Source organism: Scylla paramamosain, chromosome 18, assembly GCF_035594125.1.
Source record: "Scylla paramamosain isolate STU-SP2022 chromosome 18, ASM3559412v1, whole genome shotgun sequence".
Lineage (NCBI taxonomy): Eukaryota > Metazoa > Arthropoda > Malacostraca > Decapoda > Portunidae > Scylla > Scylla paramamosain.
In genome coordinates, this window is record NC_087168.1 from 23,015,589 (window position 1) to 23,035,638 (window position 20,050).

Consider the following 20,050-nt stretch of genomic DNA (forward strand, 5'->3'; position numbering starts at 1 on the left):
GATGTAACCAAATAAAATAAAAATAAGGGTTGGTTTATAGTAAGATATATGTAAATTAAGCTTTGGATAGGGGAAAAAAGCGAAAAACACATTTGAAGGGAAGGGATGTGTGGCCGGCAGGGTGCAGTTAGACTCCTCCATCTTAGACACAGACGAGATGGCTCTGCTCTCTGCACGACTCGCCTCCTCCTTGGCGCGCCAGCTGCCCAGGACAACCTCCCAGGTAATGCCACAAAGCACAGATGCCTCACGTTCTGTCCTGACTATTGGGGAATTATATTAAGGGAGAAATTAGGAATATTAAGGTTTTTCGTTATACTCTTGTGAGCCGGCTGATGTGATGTGACCTGCCTTCCTACCCCCGGTCAGCTGTTTTCCGGCCGGTCTGTCCATGTCCCGATGTGTGTATGAATGTGCTGCTGGTGCATTGCTTTGTGTGTTAGCTTGACTAGCAGGGTGAGAGAGAGGAATGGCGTGATGTTCAGATGTTAAGTGTGTTGGTGACGGGACTATTGACTTGGGGGTAAGATTACAAAGCGACCGGTTGGGTTGTGATGCATGCGAATGTGCTGGTGGTGCCTTGTTTTGTGTGCTGTGTTGACCGGCTTTGTGTGAGAGAGGACTGATGCGGTGTTGGAGTGTTAAGTGTATTACTGGGAGTATTGGCTTGTCCAGTGAATATGTGACCGGTTGGTTACATGGTGAACTGGTGGTGCTTGTACTGGTGAGATCTTGTATTGTATGCTGTGTTGACTGCCTGGTGGTGAGAGAGGAATGTGTGTTAATGTTTCGTTGTATTGGTGATAACAATATTGGCTTGTCGCGGGAACATTACTGCGACCGGCTAGGTGGTGATGCCCGTTCTGGCGTATACATCTAATACAGTTGGTGTTATTTGGGACTAATGGAATGACCTTATCAGTTTCTAGATACTGACATTTTATTTCCCGGTAAAATAAGATATTTTTTTTTTCCAGTTATGATCTGCACAGTGAAGGGATCAGTTGCAAAATTGATGAACTAAATGAATCTAAAATGTAATCAGATGTTGCCCTCAGGTGAAAATTCCTGTGTTAGTTTAGCATTGTCTTTGCTATGTGTTGTGTGATGTGGCTGGAGAGAGTTGGTGGTGGTGGTGGTGATGGAAGTGTTTTGTGTGTGTGTGTGCGTGTGTTATGTGCAGTAATGGTTGTAGGGAGGTGATCCACTGACTGGTTTGGATATTTGCCCACTTATTTAACCCTGCTGATTTCCTGTAGGATCAACAGGTAAAATGGATCATTGCTATACTTCGGAAGTTTCTTGGTTGTAAGAACAAATGCAGTCAATGAATTCAAAGTAACATAGTGTAATCATGTTATTTTAGTTAAGAGGGATGAATGTAGGAGAATTGGGCAGTTATATGCTGTGGGTACAAGATGATCCCATGGAAAAATGGAAGGTATAGAAGTATTTTTAAAGTGCGAGATGGGAAGAGAGTTTGAGATATATAGACTGTGTACCCTCCTCAGGTTGCCAAGCTCTTGCCTGCGGCCTCCATCGTATCCCGCAAGCTCTCCACCAGCAATGTCGTGGCGTCGGCTGAGGTCTCCACCATCCTGGAGGAGCGCATCCTGGGTGAGTCCTCCCTTAGGTTGTCTTTTGCTCTTGGTACATTCTCTTGTTAATTTTTTCACTTCTCTTGGATGATATGAAGAGTATTAGGATGTCTCTGGAATTGGATTGGAACTTCCTAAGTGTTTGTGAGTGGTATTTATGACTATTATTATATTTTCATCTTCATGTCCTTTGTAAGTAAAAAAAAAAAAACAATTTTTTGCATTCCAGAGCATAGATGAAAATTCTTGCACATCACAGTCTTTCTAAGCTATTTGAATTAGTTATTGAATCAAAAGTTTCCAACATAAATTAAATTCTACGTGAGGATACTAGATATATATAGCAAGTCAATTCTTTGCTCAAATTTTCATAAGTTTTTGTGAGGCTGTGAGGAAGATTAAAAGCAGAGTAATGAACCAACTCCTGCTTAGTGATTTATACCAGCTGGATAGTGCATTGGAGTCAGTCAGAATACATCAGGAAACAAATGTATGGTGAGCGATTGGCTTGTAACTGTGAATACCCAACAGGTGCTGCTCCCAAGGCCAACCTGGAGGAGACTGGTCGTGTACTGAGCATTGGTGATGGTATCGCCCGTGTCTATGGCCTCAAGAACATCCAGGCTGAGGAGATGGTGGAGTTCTCCTCGGGGCTCAAAGGTGAAATAACCTCTATTTTTTACTTGTGGTTCATGACATGTGTGCATCCTACTTAGTGGTGGCATTGGCATCTGGAGCTGTAATGTTATGTAATTTGAGGTTTTATTATCATCATTGTTTCTTTGCCTTTTATTTATTTATTTATTTATTTATTTATTTATTTTTAGTTTTGTTAGTGTTGTCATTTGGAGCTGCTGTATTATGTTAGCATTCCATTTCCTGACCACTGTATCTTGTCTTTCTATGGATAGCTGCAGTATTGTTTTATTCTTGGTGTTGTGGAGTTGCAGTATTACACAGACCATATTTTCTACTTCTATTTTTTTATGAGGGGCTGTAACATTTTGAGAATTCTGCTTTGTGACCATCATATCTTGTTCAGGCATTTTGGAAAAGTTAAAGTAATTTTCTCATTTTGAGCTTTAGTATTGTATAAACATTCTGTCCGATCAATGGTTCTTTTCATCACTCCCGTCTTGAGCTCAAACATATTGGACAAGTTAGAAAGTGATCATTTTGTGTTCTCTTATCCTGAGCTGTAATATAGAACCATTCTCTGATCCATGTTTCTTTTCATCTCAGCCACCTGGAGCCACACCATTCACTGTTGAGTTTGGTTAATGAGACTCATGGTATATGTCCATATTCAGAAATCCTTTGCACTCAACAAGACTATTTTTTAAAGGCCACAGATGATATACTGGGTTCTCTGTTGATCATGTAGAAATCCTGTTAATCTGTCAATAGAATCGTAAAATCCCCTTAAAAACCAGGTAAATTCAAAGTAGCAGAGCTGTGGGCAGAAGTGTTTCAGAATATGGGCATAATACAAATTGCTTCCCTCAGGTATGGCTTTGGAACCAGACACAACCTGGAGCCATAACATTCATTGCTGAGTTATGACATTGAGACTGTCACAACATATACAGTCACAACATAATACAATTGTTTCCTGTAGGTATGGCTCTGAACTTGGAACCTGACAATGTTGGTGTTGTGGTGTTCGGTAATGACAAGCTGATCCGAGAGGGTGACATTGTGAAGCGTACTGGAGCCATTGTGGATGTGCCAGTCGGTGAGGCCATCCTGGGCCGTGTGGTGGATGCTCTCGGCAACACTATTGACGGCAAGGGACCCATCACTGGCGGCCAGAGGTAGGTGACAAGGTTGCTTTCCTTTCAGGGATGCATTCCTTGGAATTCTTAAGCTTAGTGTGTGATTGATGAAGTATCTTTTTTTTATTTGTTTATTTATTATTTTATCTTATTTATTTTGTGTGTGGCTAGGATAAACTCTAATTGACACTTTCAGGAAGAACGCCTTGAACAACTATGTATATTACAGTTTTTTGGTTTTGTGATTATATTGAATTCTATTTTCTTACTGTGCCTAGGGTAGACTTTTAATTGATAGTCTTGGTAAGAAGAGTAGTCATATATTACTTTTTTTGGCATTGTGATTGTATTGATATCTTTTCCTTAGTGGGGTTAAGTTAGACATGTGTTAGTCTTGGTGGAAAGAGTAGCTACTTGTATATTACAGTTTTTGGCATTGATTGTGTTGACATTCCCCTTAGTGTGGTTAGGGTACACTCAAATCTTAGTAGGAAGAGTAACGGTATTACAAATTTCTCAGTGTGGTTAGGATGTGCTCAAGTCTCACCAGGAAGAGCAGCAATATTACACAGTTTTGGGCAAGGCAAACAATGTGGTCTGTGCCGGCAGGGCTCGTGTGGGAGTGAAGGCCCCCGGCATCATCCCCCGCATCTCTGTGAGGGAGCCCATGCAGACTGGCATCAAGGCTGTGGACTCACTTGTGCCCATTGGCCGTGGACAGCGTGAACTGATCATTGGAGATCGTCAGACTGGCAAGACTGCCATTGCCATCGACACAATCATCAACCAGAAGCGTTTCAACGATGGTGCCGAGGAGAAGAAGAAGCTGTATTGTATCTATGTTGCTATTGGACAGAAGAGGTCAACTGTTGCCCAGATCGTGAAGAGGCTGACTGATGCTGGTGAGTCTTGTATGCTCTCTTTTTAAACTGGAGTTTGAGTCTTTTACTTTGGTATAGTATGTTTGACATTTGCTGCTGTTGTCTGTTGGCATCTGCTTGTAACTTGTATATGCACATCATAATGTGTTATAAGTTTCTTGAGGAGATTGTGATGGAATCTCTTGTAACCTTTAAACTAGTGTGAAGATTTTCCCACTACAAGTACCCTTTTCCTGCATGCAAGAAGTGGTGCTGAAGAAAAGTGAAGCATGATGTTTGAACACTGCCTTCTCATCAAGAATGGATGCACCAATGAGCCATCGCATTGCCTCATGGATGCTGATGTTCGCAGCGGTGCTAGAGCAAAAAGAAGAATTTTCGTGTTCCCATGACACTTGTCATTCTGCGAAATTTTTCGTACAGTTTGTGTGCATGTGTGTTTTGTGTGCATAAAATATAATCTATTGGTGGACTAATGATGTGTGCTCTTTTCCAGATGCCATGAAGTACACCATTGTGGTGTCTGCCACTGCCTCTGATGCTGCTCCCCTGCAGTATCTGGCTCCCTATGCCGGCTGTGCCATGGGAGAGTACTTCCGTGACAACGGCAAGCACGCCCTCATCATCTATGACGATCTGTCCAAGCAGGCTGTGGCCTACCGTCAGATGTCCCTGCTGCTGCGTCGTCCCCCTGGCCGTGAGGCTTACCCTGGTGATGTGTTCTACCTCCACTCCCGTCTGCTTGAGCGTGCTGCCAAAATGAATGACACCAATGGTGGCGGCTCTCTCACTGCTCTGCCCGTCATTGAGACCCAGGCCGGTGACGTGTCTGCGTACATCCCCACCAATGTGATCTCCATCACTGATGGACAGATCTTCTTGGAGACTGAGCTGTTCTACAAGGGTATTCGTCCTGCCATCAACGTGGGTCTGTCTGTGTCTCGTGTAGGCTCAGCTGCCCAGACCAAGGCCATGAAGCAGGTATTGGAATGGTCTTTGTTGTGTTCACTGGCTAAAGGAGCTTCTGATGAGGATAAAAAGACGAGTTTCTTGCTACAAAGCTTAACCATGACCTTGTTTGCTCCTTCAGGTTGCCGGCTCCATGAAGCTGGAATTGGCCCAGTACCGTGAGGTGGCTGCCTTTGCCCAGTTTGGCTCTGACCTTGACGCTTCCACCCAGCAGCTGCTGAACCGTGGTGTGCGCCTCACAGAGCTGCTCAAGCAGGGACAGTATGGTGAGTAATCTTTTTATTTTTTTTATTTGTGCCTTAAATAAGGTAAGCTTTATAAGTAAAATACTGGTTAATATAGTTAAAGAATGGAAGATCTGTGACATGAGAAGATTTGGACTAATACACTGAAAATGGAATAAGATACACCAGTGAAGAGTGATTGTGTGGTATTTAATGAGTTATCTGAGAGGGGCATTTGGAATGACATGATGGAAGGATGAGAGCATTGAAAATGAGGTGTGTTAAGAGAATCTGTGCAAATGGAGTGATGAAATTGGTGAAAAAGAACACACTGAGATGGCATGGCCATTTTGAGAGAATGAAGACAATAAGTTTACAAGGGAAGTGTGAGAGAAGATAAAGAGGAAGGCCACTTGGAAGATGGAAGGATAAGGTAAAGGAGTAAAAGGTACTGATAGAGGCAGAGTACCTGAATAAGCGGATGGGGAGAGCTTGAAGTGGTTCTGTTGTGGCTGTCCTCTTTTGGGATGACCCTGGAGAGAGTTAAGGTGTTAGGTATGAATGCATAGTCAGATGTGTTGAACTGAGCTAGTAAAGATAACATACAGCTTTTACCTTTTTAAAGCTTCCTCTCAGCATGATTCATGTAACCATTAAGGAATTTCACTTTAATGTAGAACAGCTCTGAAGCTAATGGTATTAATTTTCTAGTGCCTATGGCCATTGAGGAGCAAGTGGCAGTCATTTACTGTGGTGTGCGTGGCCACCTGGACAAGCTTGACCCCTCCAAGATCACCAAGTTTGAGCAAGAGTTTATGGCCATGATCAAGACCAGCCACCAGGATGTCCTCAACACCATTGCCAAGGAGGGACACATCACCCCAGAGACTGATGCTAAATTGAAGAAGATCGTGATAGACTTCATGGCCACCTTCCAGGCTTAAGCTTATTTATGGAGAGGTTGTCTGTTAAGAGATGGCAGGAGATCCACGTGTTCCCTCAAAATGAGAGAATGGACTCTATTTTCCCATGCAGTGTCTGGAAGTGCTCGATACAGGGGAATGTCTTTATTTCCTGATGTATATATTTAAGCCAATGTCAATAATTCAGAGGATCAGCTCTGAACGCCCTTCTCCCTTTACATTTCCATATTTTTTAATTATTATGGAGGTAGCCACATTGTATATAGAAAGTTTATTGTCCCAGAAATCTATGCCTGAGTTTAAAAGTAATTGTAATAAAGTGGAAAATTGTGTAGAGGTTCTCCATAATAAATAAAGGGACCTTTTTTACTGGGGTATCTTTTACTTGTTACTTTCAGTAGACCAGTGAACATGGGAATGGTACAGTATTGTGAGCAAAGGATCATGGTTATTATTGACATAATGGACATGCCCACTATGTTTATATTTATTACATCTTTTTGATATCACATTTTAATTATTTTCTTGGCATATAGCAGAAGAGCATTCTGCAGTAACCAATGCCAGTATGGTCAATCTCATTATGGAGGCTTGGTTGGTTGGCCCCTGCCTGTGGTGGTGCAAGCAGATATTTAGTGACATGCAGTCTCATGCCACATCCTAGACCCTGTTGATGCATTAGCTGTCAGGATGTGGCCGATGGGAAGCATGTGGGTATTCTTTGGTTACTCTGCTTTAGCTTATTGGAAAAAAAAAAAAAAATTCTGACAAGACTCAAAACTGATCCTTGGTATCACCATTTCTGAGCACTGACCACAGGCTGCTACAAACATTTTTAGATTTACTTAATACTTCTTGACTTGAATGCTGACCAAACAGGCATCAAGTGTTTTATTTTGGAAGGTATGCATTTGAACCTATTTACAATCCATCAGTATTCCTTTTAAGTCTTGAAAAATTATTTACAAGTAATAATATATGTCTTAAAGTCAGGCCTGAACTATCTATTACTTAATACAGGGTTAAGTAATGATAGATTTAAGCTGACCCTACATGATCACTATTATTGTGCAATATTGTATTGTACAATATTACTGACAGTGAAGGGGTAGTATTGAAAAATGACACAATATACTGAAGACCTCAAAAAGCTTTTGTGTAGGGGAAACAAATATTGCACAATAAAAAATGAGTCATTATATTGTGTCAATAATACTGATTGTGTAGGGTCCACTTTACAGCAAGGTAGTGGAGTTTAGTTTGAATTGCTGGTCTTACTATAATCTACTTGCCTATTATATTAGTGTTGGGGCCTGGTGGCTCTTTGATATGTACAATACAATGCTTGCCTTTGCCAGAAGGGGGTGCAAGTTTGATTTGCCTCGCTGCAGCTTTGTAATGAGATGAAAATGCCCTTGTCACCCTGGCACTTGAGATTTCTGTGGTTCAGTGTTTACCTCACAGCTGAAGAAATTTAGTTATCTTGCTTGGGGAATAATACGGTATTTTATGATGGGGCTGTCGTTTAAATGTGCCACTTTGTTGTCTCAGCTTCTGCAGTATGTGTGTGTGGGTGGCAGCTGATGGGTTAAATGAGTTTGATAGTGTTTATATGGTATCTACAGGAAACTGTACTTAAGTCATAAAGTTTGACTTTTGTGTAACTGCTGCAGTGACATGAGTGTTTTGGGTAACTGCTGCAGTGACGGAGTGTTTTGGGTAACTGCCGCAGTGATGTGTGTGTTGTGATTTCTTACACATCCTCACACATCCTCTGAGTCCACCACTCCCTGGGCGGCGGGGTCGTCGAAGGGCTCATCACTGCCAGCAAGGTACTGGTCAGTGAGCTGGTCATTCGCATCTACGTCCTCAATTATGGAGCACTGGATGCACCTGGCGTGGGAAACACATGATTAGCACAGTGAAAGGAGATTATGACTATGAATTATTTGTAGTTTATAGGGTCCTCGATGTCCTGGGTCAGCCATATTCACCTTATTCAGTAATACCACAATGTTGGCTGTGGGAGTAAAAAACAACATATAAAGGTTAACTTCATAGGGTATTAGAGGCACTAAGCTAGATTTGAGGTTAGAGCTTCAACTATGACATCTGTCTCACCAGCACTCAGTGAGGCAGGATACTTGGTGCTGGTGTCTTCATCGCATCAGTCACACTCAGGATATTACTGTTACGAGAGCAAGGATTTTTTATTTATTTTTTTTTTAATTTTTAATATAGCGGGCTGAGCGGCCATGTCAGGGAGAGGTGTGTAAAAGCAGAGGGGACGCCGTGATGTCTTGCTGCCTCAGGCGCCTAGCCCTGCCTTCTGCTTCGCTTTTGTGCCCTATCTCCACAGGTGTGACCCCTGTGTACACCTGTGCTGAGAGACACTGACTGTAGTAAGCGATAGTGACTGTGTTGGTAGCCTGTGACCAGTGATATAAGGGTAAAACTGTTTGCCCCTTGTGCTCTGTCCTGCCCCGTGCTTTGAACTTTTTTTTTTTTTTTTATGTAGGAGTGACACTGGCCAAGGGCAACAAAAATCCAATAAAAAAAATACCCACTGAAATGCCAGTCCCATAAAAGGATCAAAGCAGTGGTCAAAAATTGATGAATAAGTGTCTTGAAACCTCCCTCTTGGAGGAATTCAAGTCATAGGAAGGTGGAAATACAGAAGCAGGCAAGGAGTTCCAGAGTTTACCAGAGAAAGGGATGAATGATTGAGAATACTGGTTAACTCTTGCGTTAGAGAGGTGGACAGAATAGGGGTGAGAGAAAGAAGAAAGTCTTGTGCAGCGAGGCCGCAGAAGGAGGGGAGGCATGCAGTTAGCAAGATCAGAAGAGCAGTTAGCATGAAAATAGCGGTAGAAGACAGCTAGATATGCAACACCGCGGCGGTGAGAGAGAGGCTGAAGACAGTCAGTTAGATGAGAGGAGTTAATGAGATGAAAAGCTTTCGATTCCACCCTGTCTAGAAGAGCAGCTTGCTTTGGTGGAAATAGTAATAGCAGCCTGACCCGCCACGCGGTGTAAACATGCCAAGCCGCGCAAGGCAACTCTATAAAATGAAAAGGCAACCACCGTGACCAGGAAGAAATATTCGTAACATTAAAAAAAAGAATGACCATTATCCCACTAATTGTGAATAATTTGCTGGCTTAGTGAGAGATTAGTAGAATATCCATCGTGAAAGTATTACGCCGCCAATGATTGCACGATTATAAGGCGTCTTCTGTTTATTGTGATCCGTTTCAAATCACTGATCTGGGCCCGTGTGTTCTATTTCCATCTTGATCTGGATTTGCATCTTGATCTGAGTGATCCGGATCATGATATGGATGATCTGGGGCCGGAGGTGGGTTATAGCAGACGACACTTGCTGAAGCTACTGGCGGCTGAGCAGCATTTACTGGTGACTTATTCAAGAAAACGGTTATGTCTGAGGGATAAACTGAGTGGTAATAAGTCGTTGCAGAATGCTGCTGTGGACACATAATGTGTATAATAGTGGTAATACATGCCAGAAACAAGGAAGATATAGCAAGCCACACCAGCCCTTGGTTTAATGGCTTCTGATTATGATTACGTGACCATTGCCGCCTCTACCAACGACTACATAATGAGGTAAAGGAAGATAATACTTGTTCATTTGAAAATAATACATCTCTGCTTTTGAAGTGCCTCAGTAATGGTGTCAATAGTGTCATCAAGCGGGCCAGGCTAGTCTCATCTTACGTCCGGGTATTTTCTCATTTTATCATTTTGTACTTCACCACATCGAGTACTTTCATCATGCTGTGTGTGAAGAGAGTCTTGTGTGAAAGTTTATTATACAACGTTCATGGCCAGGCACGGAACCCATTCTCGTGCTGCCTGGGGTAGGCATGAGGCTGGGACTAAGGGATGGCCTTCTCGGCCCAACTTCCTAAGCTGTAGTTCTCGTTTACGCTTCCTTAGAGCACAGTGGCGAGCATCAACAGTCCACCGCTCGTGAAAGTTGCTCAGCGACATGCTTGTGCTGTATAATTGGTTTGATCAGTAATGGCCACGAGCGTTCTTTTTACCCCGAGCGAACCCAGATCAGATCCAGATCCAGATAAATGATCTAGAGCTGATCAGTGCTATAAACAAAGACGCCTTATGTTATCAGGTCGCCAAACATGCCAATATGATAAAATAGGGGAAAAGTCAAAATTTAGAAAACGGTATCCTTCCAGTTTCAAGGCGAGACTACTTCATTCTGATAGATGTAGATGTGTTCAGCAGTTATGTGAAAGCTCTGTAAAATGACTTCGTGTTACTGGGATTTGTATTGTGACACGCCTTGTGCTCTCCTCAGGATCACGTTTATGTAAAGGCCACACAGATTATTTTATTTTCGGGCTTATAAGCATTTTCTCACTGCTGCAAAATACGTGTTAAACTTAACCTAGAATTAACTAATCTAATTGACCTCTAAACCAGGATCCTTATCTCCGGGACTCCCAAAAAATGTTTTAACTCAATATTGAGGGTATTTAAAAATTTGCCGATCCCAGAATTAGAATAAAACCTGACCGAATTAACCTCTTAATCAAGATCTTGACCCTAGGGATTCCTACGTATATCATACCCAATTCAATAATACCGATTTTTCAAAAACTGCCGATCCAGTGAACAATCAGAATACGATGAGATAAGGACCTATCACGTAGAAGATATTGTTCGCTGTAATAACACAAGAGGGAAACAAGAGATGATAACGATGCCGAACAAATAGACACCAGTATATATTTGTTACCTGCTCTCGTTTGCACCGTACTTGACGCAATTAAATAACACATAACCCATCGGGAAAAACACGAGAGGGAGACGAGAGATGATAACGATGATGGACCGACAGACAGCAGCGCTACATTCCAGAGACGAGAGATGATTATGATGGCAAGAAAGAAGTGCTGCAATTCTCACCTGCTTTCGTTGATGCCGTAATTGACGCAGGTGCTTCCCACACATTCACAACAGCCGTCGAAGAACCAGCGATAGGCGGTGGCTCCAGTGGATCTGCACGTCTCCTTGCACTTATTGCCAGACATGCACTGGGACATGTACATCACGGTGCAGTTGACGGTCACCTGGTCAATCTGTGTGGTGTCTTGGGAGTTGTCCACCGGAATCGCGCCTTCCTCATGCGAAAGATTTATTGCTGTTACTTCGCGTGCTCTCTCTCTCTCTCTCTCTCTCTCTCTCTCTCTCTCTCTCTCTGTTACTATAACCATAAAACACCCTTAGAAATCCGAATAACTTCAATCAGAACCTTTTAAATATAGCGGAAATGCGGGGCGGAAGTGTTTGAGAATGTGGTCCCTTGAACCCGGCATAAGCCCCGTGTGTCTGTTGCACGGCACAAACAACGCCACCTCTCCTACTCACCCAGCTTATATCTGTTCTTGTTCATGGTGGAGACGTCGATGTCAGTAAGGTCCACGTCGATAGGAAAAGTTATGGAGGTCCAGCGGAGGAGCGTGTCCTTTTCCCCCGTCAGAGCCCGGAACATGTGAGGGAAGGGCTCAGGGAGGTCGCCAACCTGTGAGTCCGTCCTATCCAGCACCTGCTCTCTTGGCTCGCACATTCCTGCAAAGGGCAAAGGTGTTAGTGACTAGCGGGTGGGGTTTTGGTGGATCGTGAGTGTGTCACTCAGAGAACATCTACGAAATGAAGAAGTGAGAAGGAGAGCAGGGGTGGAATGCATTATGGAAGCGAAAAGAAGTTAAAAGTGAGATGGTTTGGTCACGTAGTAAGAAGAGAAGACCAAGAGTCGATTAAAAAGCCTGAGAAAAACCAGTCGAGGGAAGATCGAGGGAAAGACAGAGTGAAACCATGACTATTTCCTCAGGCTAGGCTACAGAGATGATAATACTGTAAAAATCTTGTTAATTTCCCACTAGAACCGTAAAAATAATATTAAAAACCTGTGTAACTTCAATTTGAACCTTTTGAAAGTAGTGGGAGGTGCGGGGCAGAAATTATGGTATATAAATAAATAGATTAATAGAGTATTATTAGCGCAAGACTCACCGAGGCAGGAGCAGCATTCGGTGTACAGGTAGCCCAGGCACTTGGCGCAGTCACGGCAGCACGTGCAGTTGTTGTCTGGGGACCTGGTGAGATCACACTTGCAGGCCTGGGTCAGCATGCACTTGCTCACCACACTGGCGCACACCACCTCGTTGCAGGCGTGGCAGGTCCAGGCGCCCAGGCAGGCCATCACCGCCACCATCACCCACGTGGAGGCGTCCCACCGCATCTGTAGAAGGAACATTTCCTTGTCAGAATGCTAAATGAAAAACATTTATTTTTTTTTTTAATAATTACATTGTATCTTGTCTGGATTCCCTGTTTATTTATTTATTTGTTTATTTATTTTTCTGTCAGACATGTTTATTAATAGTTAAGAAGTGTGTACGTCAGTCAGTCATTGATTTACTTAAAGTGGCTTGCTCTGCCTTCAGCTTCTTCAAACACTTTCGCTCACTCACACTCACGGTCAGACGTATTTTATCAGTGAAAGTGTTGGGCTGGGACTGTACTGCGAAAGATGGGCGGGCGGGCAGCTTTCAGGCAAGTGATGTACTGGCAAGCAGGGTGTGTGGCCAGTGTATTACGTATCACTAGTCACGGATCATTTCCATGTGCAATTCTTCGCAGCCCTGTTATTGACACGAGTGGTGCTACGCCGCAGCCAAAGTGGTGTCATGCGGTACTCGTCTGTGTCAACTCAAGGGCATCTTATCTGATGCTGCGTTTTTTTTTTTTTTTTCCGTTTCTTACTGACTGTTGACCAGTCCTACTTGTGGGACAGGATTGTTTGTCAGCCTTACTCAGTGTCTTGAAGTACACCCATGTCATTAAACTCCCCTTTCTCTCTCTCTCTCTCTCTCTCTCTCTCTCTCTCTCTCTCTCTCTCTCTCTCTCTCTCTCTTTTTTCCAGTTTGAGTTCCCGGGAGGGCGCTGGATATTCCCAGGGGCACCGCCATTCGTGGCCTTCCGTTGCGAGGTGAGTGGTGGCCAGCGAGGAGGGGAGGGGGGCATGCAAATGATTTATGCGGAAGCTTACGTGCTTCACAAGAGTTCCAGTCTTATTTTTTTTTTTTTTCTTTTTGTGGAGACAGGAGCACCTGTCAGGCGCTCCTGTCTTAACGAGACAGGAGTTGCCTTGAGAGGCGGGGCCCACGACGGCTAGTCCTCCAGCACGTCCACTCTGGGGCACCTGTAACATCGTAGCTGTTCCACTTTACCTTGACTGGGAGCTGTAGCGGGGCGGGGCGTTTGCAGGTTATGTGACAGTGGTGTTTGCTTGCAGGCGTATGGGCGTCCTGACGGGAGGGCGGGAAGCAGGCAGGGCAGCACGAAGAAGACAGCCTGACGGGTAGACCTTGACAGCACCCCTCCTGAGGGCAGAGTGAAGTAGTGTAACTCTCTAGACCGCAAGGAGTCCAGTCAGCCAGCCAGCCAAGCAGGTCCTGAAGGGCATGCGGAGTTGCCGTACCGCGCCACTGCATTTTTATGAATTTTTATGCATACTTCCGTTTTCTTTCGCTGATGGAGGCTTTACTCACGGCGACCCACCTCACTGCCGCGCTCAGGCTCTCCTTGGGTGGAGCACTGAGACGCAACCACCGCGGACCTGAAAATGTGAGTGTGGAAACATGTGGCAGTGGCGGCAGTGAGTGAGAGAGCCCTACTAGCAGACTCACCGTGCTGCCTGGTGCTCGTGACGTCACCAACCAGGGGAGGGAGGGGGGGGTGAGGGATGTCCACTGCTTTCCCGAATGAGTTTGATGTTTCCGCCAGAAGAAGCGCGTGATCGGCTCTTCCACAATTCTCTGTTCGGTTGCTTAGGTTCGAGTGTTGTTGAGGAGGGATCGGGAGGTGGGCTCGTGGTGGGGGGCGGTAGGAATAGATGTACTGAGGGGGAAAGAGGGAAGAGAGAAGGCGGAGGTGGGATAGGTGGGAAGGATCTGCGCTGCCTGTTAAATAGCACTGAGGTTCCCTGCTCTCCGTGGTCCCTTGCTCGCTGCCACGCACTGCCCACTGCCCAGACCTTCCTTTACCACCAGTGCATCACGTAATTCGCATAATACATAAGCCTATAATCTTAAACACAATTCTCTTCCACAATTCTCTGTTTGGTTGCTTGGGTTCGAGTGTTGGTAAGGAGAGATCGGGAGGTGGACTCTTGGTAGGGGGCGGTGGGAATAGATGTACTGAGGGGGAAGAGGGAAGAGAGGAGGCGGGGCTGGGATGGGTGGGAAGGATCTGCGCTGCCTGTTAAATAACGATGAGGTTCCCTGTTCTCCGTGGTCCCTCGCTCGCTGCCACGCACTGCCCACTGCCCAGACCTTCCTTTACCACCAGCGCGTCACGTAATTCGCACTAACATATCAGCCTATATTTCTTAAACTGTCTTACTGGTACGTGCTATGTTCCTCAAGACGAACTACAGACCAACTACCTGCTTGAGATGTATTTTGTTTTATTATACATTTTATCATACATTCAGAACCGAGTGGCTACTTTATAGAATTAAGATAAACCTAATACATTTATTTATATATTTTCAGTCTTAAAACTAGAGAGAGAGAGAGAGAGAGAGAGAGAGAGAGAGAGAGAGAGAGAGAGAGAGAGAGAGAGAGAGAGAGATTTTATCCATTATCCTTCATTAGAGCAGCGTCCTTGCACCCACCGATATGCACAGTCATTAAACATTTTGTCAGTCCTTCGTCCTTCAGGAAAATAATCGTCACGTTATTGCCTTGAAACTTTTATTTACTTCAAGCATTTATTTGAACATTTTTATTAAGACCATGATGCTGAATGAAAGGATAAAATGTGTGTGTGTGTGTGTGTGTGTGTGCCAGCTAGCCCATATTCTGAAACCCTTTTGTGCCACACTCTTCTCCTTTCCAAAGGCTCTACATAGTTGAAGCTACACTGATTTTTAAGTGTATTTTTATGGTTTTAGAAACAGCTCAACAAGATTTCCATATTAGTAGCAAGGAAAAAAAAAAACAGAACTCGGCTAATTATTTTTGTGACCTTTGAAATTAGTCATGGTGAGAGAGAAAAGCGTCTCTGAATACAGGCCTTAGTTAGCCGCACATTCAGTCAGCCGCCCATTCAGTCAGGCCTTGTGGAGTTTGCCAGTCTACCGCTGCTCATGTTTGTCCCTTGGTGGGCCTCATCAGGATGTCGTGTATCTGGTGAGGCACAATGAAGGATGCGTCACTTTACCTTCGTGCAAGAAGTCGCTTGGATGTAGTGTTAGCCAAGTCTCTGAGATCCCCGTGCATGGAAATTTCTTGTATTACCAAATTACGACGTTTTATGATTTTTTCTAATAAGATACATTGAAATTCAGCATATATTTGCCTTTTTTTTTTGTTTTTTAGCCTTTTTGTTGCCCTTGATCAGAATCCCTTCTTATATTAAACAATAATAACAACAACAACAACAATAACAACAACAACAACAACAACAACAACAACAATAACAACAACAACAACAACAGCAAGAACCAATAACACAACTCTGCATATAAAAAAAATGGGCAATGGTTTAGTTTGAAAACACCCCCCCCCAAAAAAAAAAAAAAAAAAAAAACACAACACTTGAAATCCCCAAACAGGACATTATTTAATTAGAGAACCCGCAAACAACAACAACAACAACAACAACAACAACAACAACAACAACAACATCTCCCCAGAAATGGGCAATGATTATTTAGAAAAGAAAGGAAAAAAACAACTCTGCGTATCCCAAATATAGAACATCATTTAGTTTGAGACCACATGCAATATAAACAACTAGAATCTTAACCTGCACGTGTGGTGGCGCTGACAGTACATGTATTACTGACTCGGTGATGTCATCCGCCTGCACGCACGGCAGCTGCTGGTACAGTTGTTGTGCTGCAGCATGACTCAAACCAGAGTTCACAGCAAACTCTGTCTCCACCACGCCCGGACTGATGGCCTGTAGGTTTTAGAGAGAGCATCTCATTGGAAGTTCTGAGATAAAATATTGTATTGAATGTGTGTGGTTGTAGGGAGCTGACTGCACTGTATCTTCTGATGTGATACAGTACATCCTGTACCGATGATGCTTTTGTATTCACCAGCGTAATTATGTTTAAGTTTATATAAAAGAAAGTAGTACGTGTTGGGTAAAAGTGTGGGGATATAACGTGAGTGAAGCACAGCGAGGTAAACCGATGAACGACGGACTGTAATGGAAAGGAACAAGCTGAGAACCAAACAGATTTGAGTAACTGTGCAAGGAAAGAACATACATTTGTCAGTGTTCTTGAGCTTCTCTTTCACACACACACACACACACACACACACACACACACACACACACACAACTTACTGATATCCTAATGTTGGTGTCGGTCTGCCTCAGCTCCTGCCGCAGTGCCTCGGTGAGGGCGGTCACCATGTGCTTCGTGCCGCAGTAGAAGCGAATACCAGGCATGGGGCTGATGCGATGCCCACCGATGCTGTAGGAGTAAAAGAAAGTATTGGGGCTGTGGCGGATCAGAGGTAAAAGTAAAGGTCTCTACATGAGTGGGAATTATTATTATTACTATTATTTTTTGTATATTCATTGAGTGAATGTACGGTACGGTTTTGTTATATTGTGGCTTCATGATATGCGAATTTACGTATATGGGACTATCATTAATGTTACAGCAATGTTAAATATGCGGGAAAACTCGTTCTTATGTGAGTTACGAAAAAGGCGATACAAGACAACTTGTAGTTTACCTTTGTCCCAAAACTGATAATTTTTAGACGTGCGATATAAACCTGCGTCAGTAAAGCTGCCGCCAAGCTCCACACACACACATACACACACACACACACACACGCACACACACACACACAATGACCTGTTGATGTGAATGATGTGGCCGTCGTCAACGCCGCGTTCCTTCATCGACGTCAAGGCCTCGCGCGTGCATAGACATAGCGCCACCACATTGAGGTCCAGCATCTTCCGCCACTGCTCGGGGGTGCCCTCTGTCGCAAGTACAGGAGAACCCAGCGTGAGGAACATGCGTGGCAGGGAACGCAGCTGGGGCGCTGAGGGATTCATGGTATGGGGGGAGGGGGGAGGGACTGCCGCAGAGGGGCTGATGGAGTCATGGTGTGGGGGGATGGGGAGAGGGAACGGCGCAAGGCGGCCGAGGGAGTCATGGTGTCTGTATGGGGAGTGAGGGAGAGAACGCCACAGGGAAGCCGAGGGAGTGATTGTGTGGGGGAGGGGGGAGGGAACGTAGCTGAAGGGGCGGAGGGACTCATTGGAGGAAGGGGGCGGAGGAAATGTCTCTCTTGGGTTGAGGGGGACCATGGGAGGAGGGACATGGCAGGGAGCGCCGACTGAGGGTGATGTGGGATGGGTTTGTGGAGGGTGCAGGATTGGGAGTGGCAGCTGGATGGAAGTTACTGGCCAAGGCCATTTGAATATATTTCATCGGCCTTGCTACTGTTGTTACTTAATGAAGATATTTCAGAGATGTATTTACAGTAACACTTATTGAGAATTGAGAAGCAGTCGTTGTAGCGTGTGACTGTGAGATGCCGGTGTGTCTTGAATTGATTATGAGCTGTAAGGAAGCGTAGGGAGGTGATATAGGGAGAGAGAGAGAGAGAGAGAGAGAGAGAGAGAGAGAGAGAGAGAGAGAGAGAGAGAGAGAGAGAGAGAGAGAGAGAGAGAGAGAGAGAGAGAGAACATAAGAACGCTTGTGTTGCTCAAGTCACTTCTTGAAAGAACAGCATCGCTTACCCAGCAGAGAATTGTGAATGGACATTCCCGCGTTGTTGATGCACACGTCGACGCCGCCGAGCTCCCGCTTGATGCGCGCGAACATGGCCAGCACCTGGTCGTCCTTGGTGAGGTCACACTTGATGGGGAGCAGTGACCCAGGCTGACCCTTCAGCTCGTCCGCCAAGGCCTATGTGCAAGGTATGCTGACATGAGAGAGAGAGAGAGAGAGAGAGAGAGAGAGAGAGAGAGAGAGAGAGAGAGAGAGAGAGAGAGAGAGAGAGAGAGAGAGAGAGAGACGGGTGGGTGACAAGTATATACAATTGTTGTGCATTGCATACATTGCGGCATCTTAATTATCAACTGACCTTAAAGATGGCATTAATGGACTGGCTACTGACCGCCAGGTGGGGACACTATTTCTGTTACTAAAGTTGTTATTACCTGCACTCTGTCCACGCTCCGGGCGGCGCCCACCACCCGCATGCCCTCGGCCACTAGCCTGCGTGCCACACTGGCGCCGATGCCGGCACTGGCGCCCGTCACCAGGGCCACACGACCTACCCACCGGTCCATCCTTGCTGCACTCAGGAAAACACGTAGTGGTGCACTGTGCTATGTCACTGCTCACCGCACACTGGCGCTAGTGCAGACCACTGCTGGGGCCTCTGCTAGAAGCCTCAAGGTCAGGGCCAGTGACTGGTAAGGGCTGTTCTACCTGCACTAAATTTATGTATCGGAGAGTTTCGGTCGATAAGTAACATGAATTTATGTGTACAACATCATATGCTATGTATTTACTTAAATTTGATGATCATAACGTTAAAGTATGATGAAGCAGAGCTGGGTGACCGTTACCTGAGGGTGTGACGCGCGGGGTGGCAACTTGGTAGTGGTTCGTTTAGAACAAACACACAGTCTGACGGTTGTGGCAGTGACTGACCGCACATATTCGCCTGTTTTATCAACCTACATACTTGACCCACATTATCGGGATGAGCGTGGTGCCTTGCTTACGTGATCTACTCAGTGTATCTTGGGCGACAATGCGAACAGCGGAAAGTGTATTCGATTTCACTTTCACGGACGCAAAGAAAAAAAAAAAAGAAAAAAAACAGTGAGCAGCCAGCAAGCTGGTATAAACGCCATGATGAAATTCTACGAAAAAACAAAATATTTGCACATTCTTTAGGAGTACAGGTACAATATTACGAATAATTATATAACAAATTAAGAGAAACCCGTGTGAAGTGTTTGTTTCTGTAATATTCCAGCTTATGACAGTGACACGTACAATGATATCCTGCTGTGCTGCAAGGTTTATGTGGAATGCTTTCTCCATTACTGCCGGATTCCCAACAAACCTGTACCTTCATCTGAGGCGCGTCAGACTGGTGTGTTTTATAGATAAAGAGTTTAATAAGGTGCTACACTTAGTAGTGTCATGTTGCTATCTTTTCAGGTTTAGGGACAAAGGTAGACAGCGAGAATGAGATGGTCTGGGCGTGTCAAGAGGAGAGACGAGGAGTGTGCAGGGAGGAGGATGCTGGAGATGGATGAAGGCAGCAGGAGAAAGAGAGGAAGACCCAAGAGAAGGTTTATGATACAGTGCAAGACGTGCCTGTAATGGGTATGACTGAGGAAGGCGCAGAGGAATCAGTGCATTGAAGAATGCTGAACAGCTGTGGCGACGGGAGTAGCCCAAAGAATAACAACAACAGTAACAACAATAACAACAACAAGTGTAGAATTCATTAACGGAAGATTTTTCAGGGAAGATGATTTGCAGTAAGTGGTTGTGCTTTTCGTTCAGCTTGACCACATTATCTACATAACTTATAAGAAATAGGGTGTTATAAATAATCC

General features: G+C 44.6%; 3 protein-coding genes and 1 long non-coding RNA gene across 9 annotated transcripts; 2 read left to right on the plus strand and 2 right to left on the minus strand.

The window, feature by feature from the left end:
* Positions 1 to 69: 69 nt before the first annotated feature.
* Positions 70 to 6,739, plus strand: LOC135109385 (ATP synthase subunit alpha, mitochondrial). Its single transcript, XM_064020792.1, has 8 exons — positions 70 to 223; positions 1,512 to 1,617; positions 2,130 to 2,258; positions 3,217 to 3,412; positions 3,983 to 4,275; positions 4,751 to 5,235; positions 5,345 to 5,489; positions 6,159 to 6,739. Exons 1-8 carry the CDS (start codon positions 158 to 160, stop codon positions 6,389 to 6,391), a joined length of 1,653 nt encoding a protein of 550 aa, XP_063876862.1. The 5' UTR covers positions 70 to 157; the 3' UTR covers positions 6,392 to 6,739.
* On the minus strand, positions 6,733 to 14,048 carry LOC135109387 (twisted gastrulation protein homolog 1-B-like). 3 transcript variants are annotated; one of them, XM_064020795.1, is made up of 5 exons: positions 13,651 to 14,048; positions 12,431 to 12,659; positions 11,786 to 11,986; positions 11,324 to 11,534; positions 6,733 to 8,263 (listed from the first exon to the last, which is right to left on the minus strand). In XM_064020795.1, exons 1-5 carry the CDS (start codon positions 13,912 to 13,914, stop codon positions 8,134 to 8,136), a joined length of 1,035 nt encoding a protein of 344 aa, XP_063876865.1. In that variant the 5' UTR covers positions 13,915 to 14,048; the 3' UTR covers positions 6,733 to 8,133. The 3 variants fall into 3 exon arrangements, with proteins under 3 accessions (XP_063876865.1, XP_063876867.1, XP_063876866.1); XM_064020797.1 differs by lacking the exon at positions 13,651 to 14,048 and adding an exon at positions 12,898 to 13,082; XM_064020796.1 differs by lacking the exon at positions 13,651 to 14,048 and adding an exon at positions 12,892 to 13,082.
* Positions 9,875 to 20,004, plus strand: LOC135109394 (uncharacterized). Its single transcript, XR_010272683.1, has 3 exons — positions 9,875 to 9,997; positions 13,344 to 13,409; positions 19,647 to 20,004. It is a non-coding gene; the product is annotated as an uncharacterized LOC135109394 (long non-coding RNA).
* Positions 15,161 to 19,215, minus strand: LOC135109388 (dehydrogenase/reductase SDR family member 11-like). Of its 4 annotated transcripts, none has more exons than XM_064020801.1 (7): positions 19,043 to 19,215; positions 18,629 to 18,855; positions 18,206 to 18,374; positions 17,310 to 17,439; positions 16,787 to 16,916; positions 16,235 to 16,390; positions 15,161 to 15,612 (listed from the first exon to the last, which is right to left on the minus strand). In XM_064020801.1, the coding sequence occupies exons 2-7, from the start codon at positions 18,758 to 18,760 to the stop codon at positions 15,571 to 15,573; spliced, it is 759 nt and encodes a 252-aa protein (XP_063876871.1). In that variant the 5' UTR covers positions 18,761 to 18,855; positions 19,043 to 19,215; the 3' UTR covers positions 15,161 to 15,570. The 4 variants fall into 4 exon arrangements, with proteins under 4 accessions (XP_063876871.1, XP_063876870.1, XP_063876869.1 ...); XM_064020800.1 differs by having other exon boundaries at positions 18,629 to 18,852; positions 19,043 to 19,214; XM_064020799.1 differs by having other exon boundaries at positions 18,629 to 18,902; positions 19,043 to 19,214.
* Positions 20,005 to 20,050: the final 46 nt, after the last annotated feature.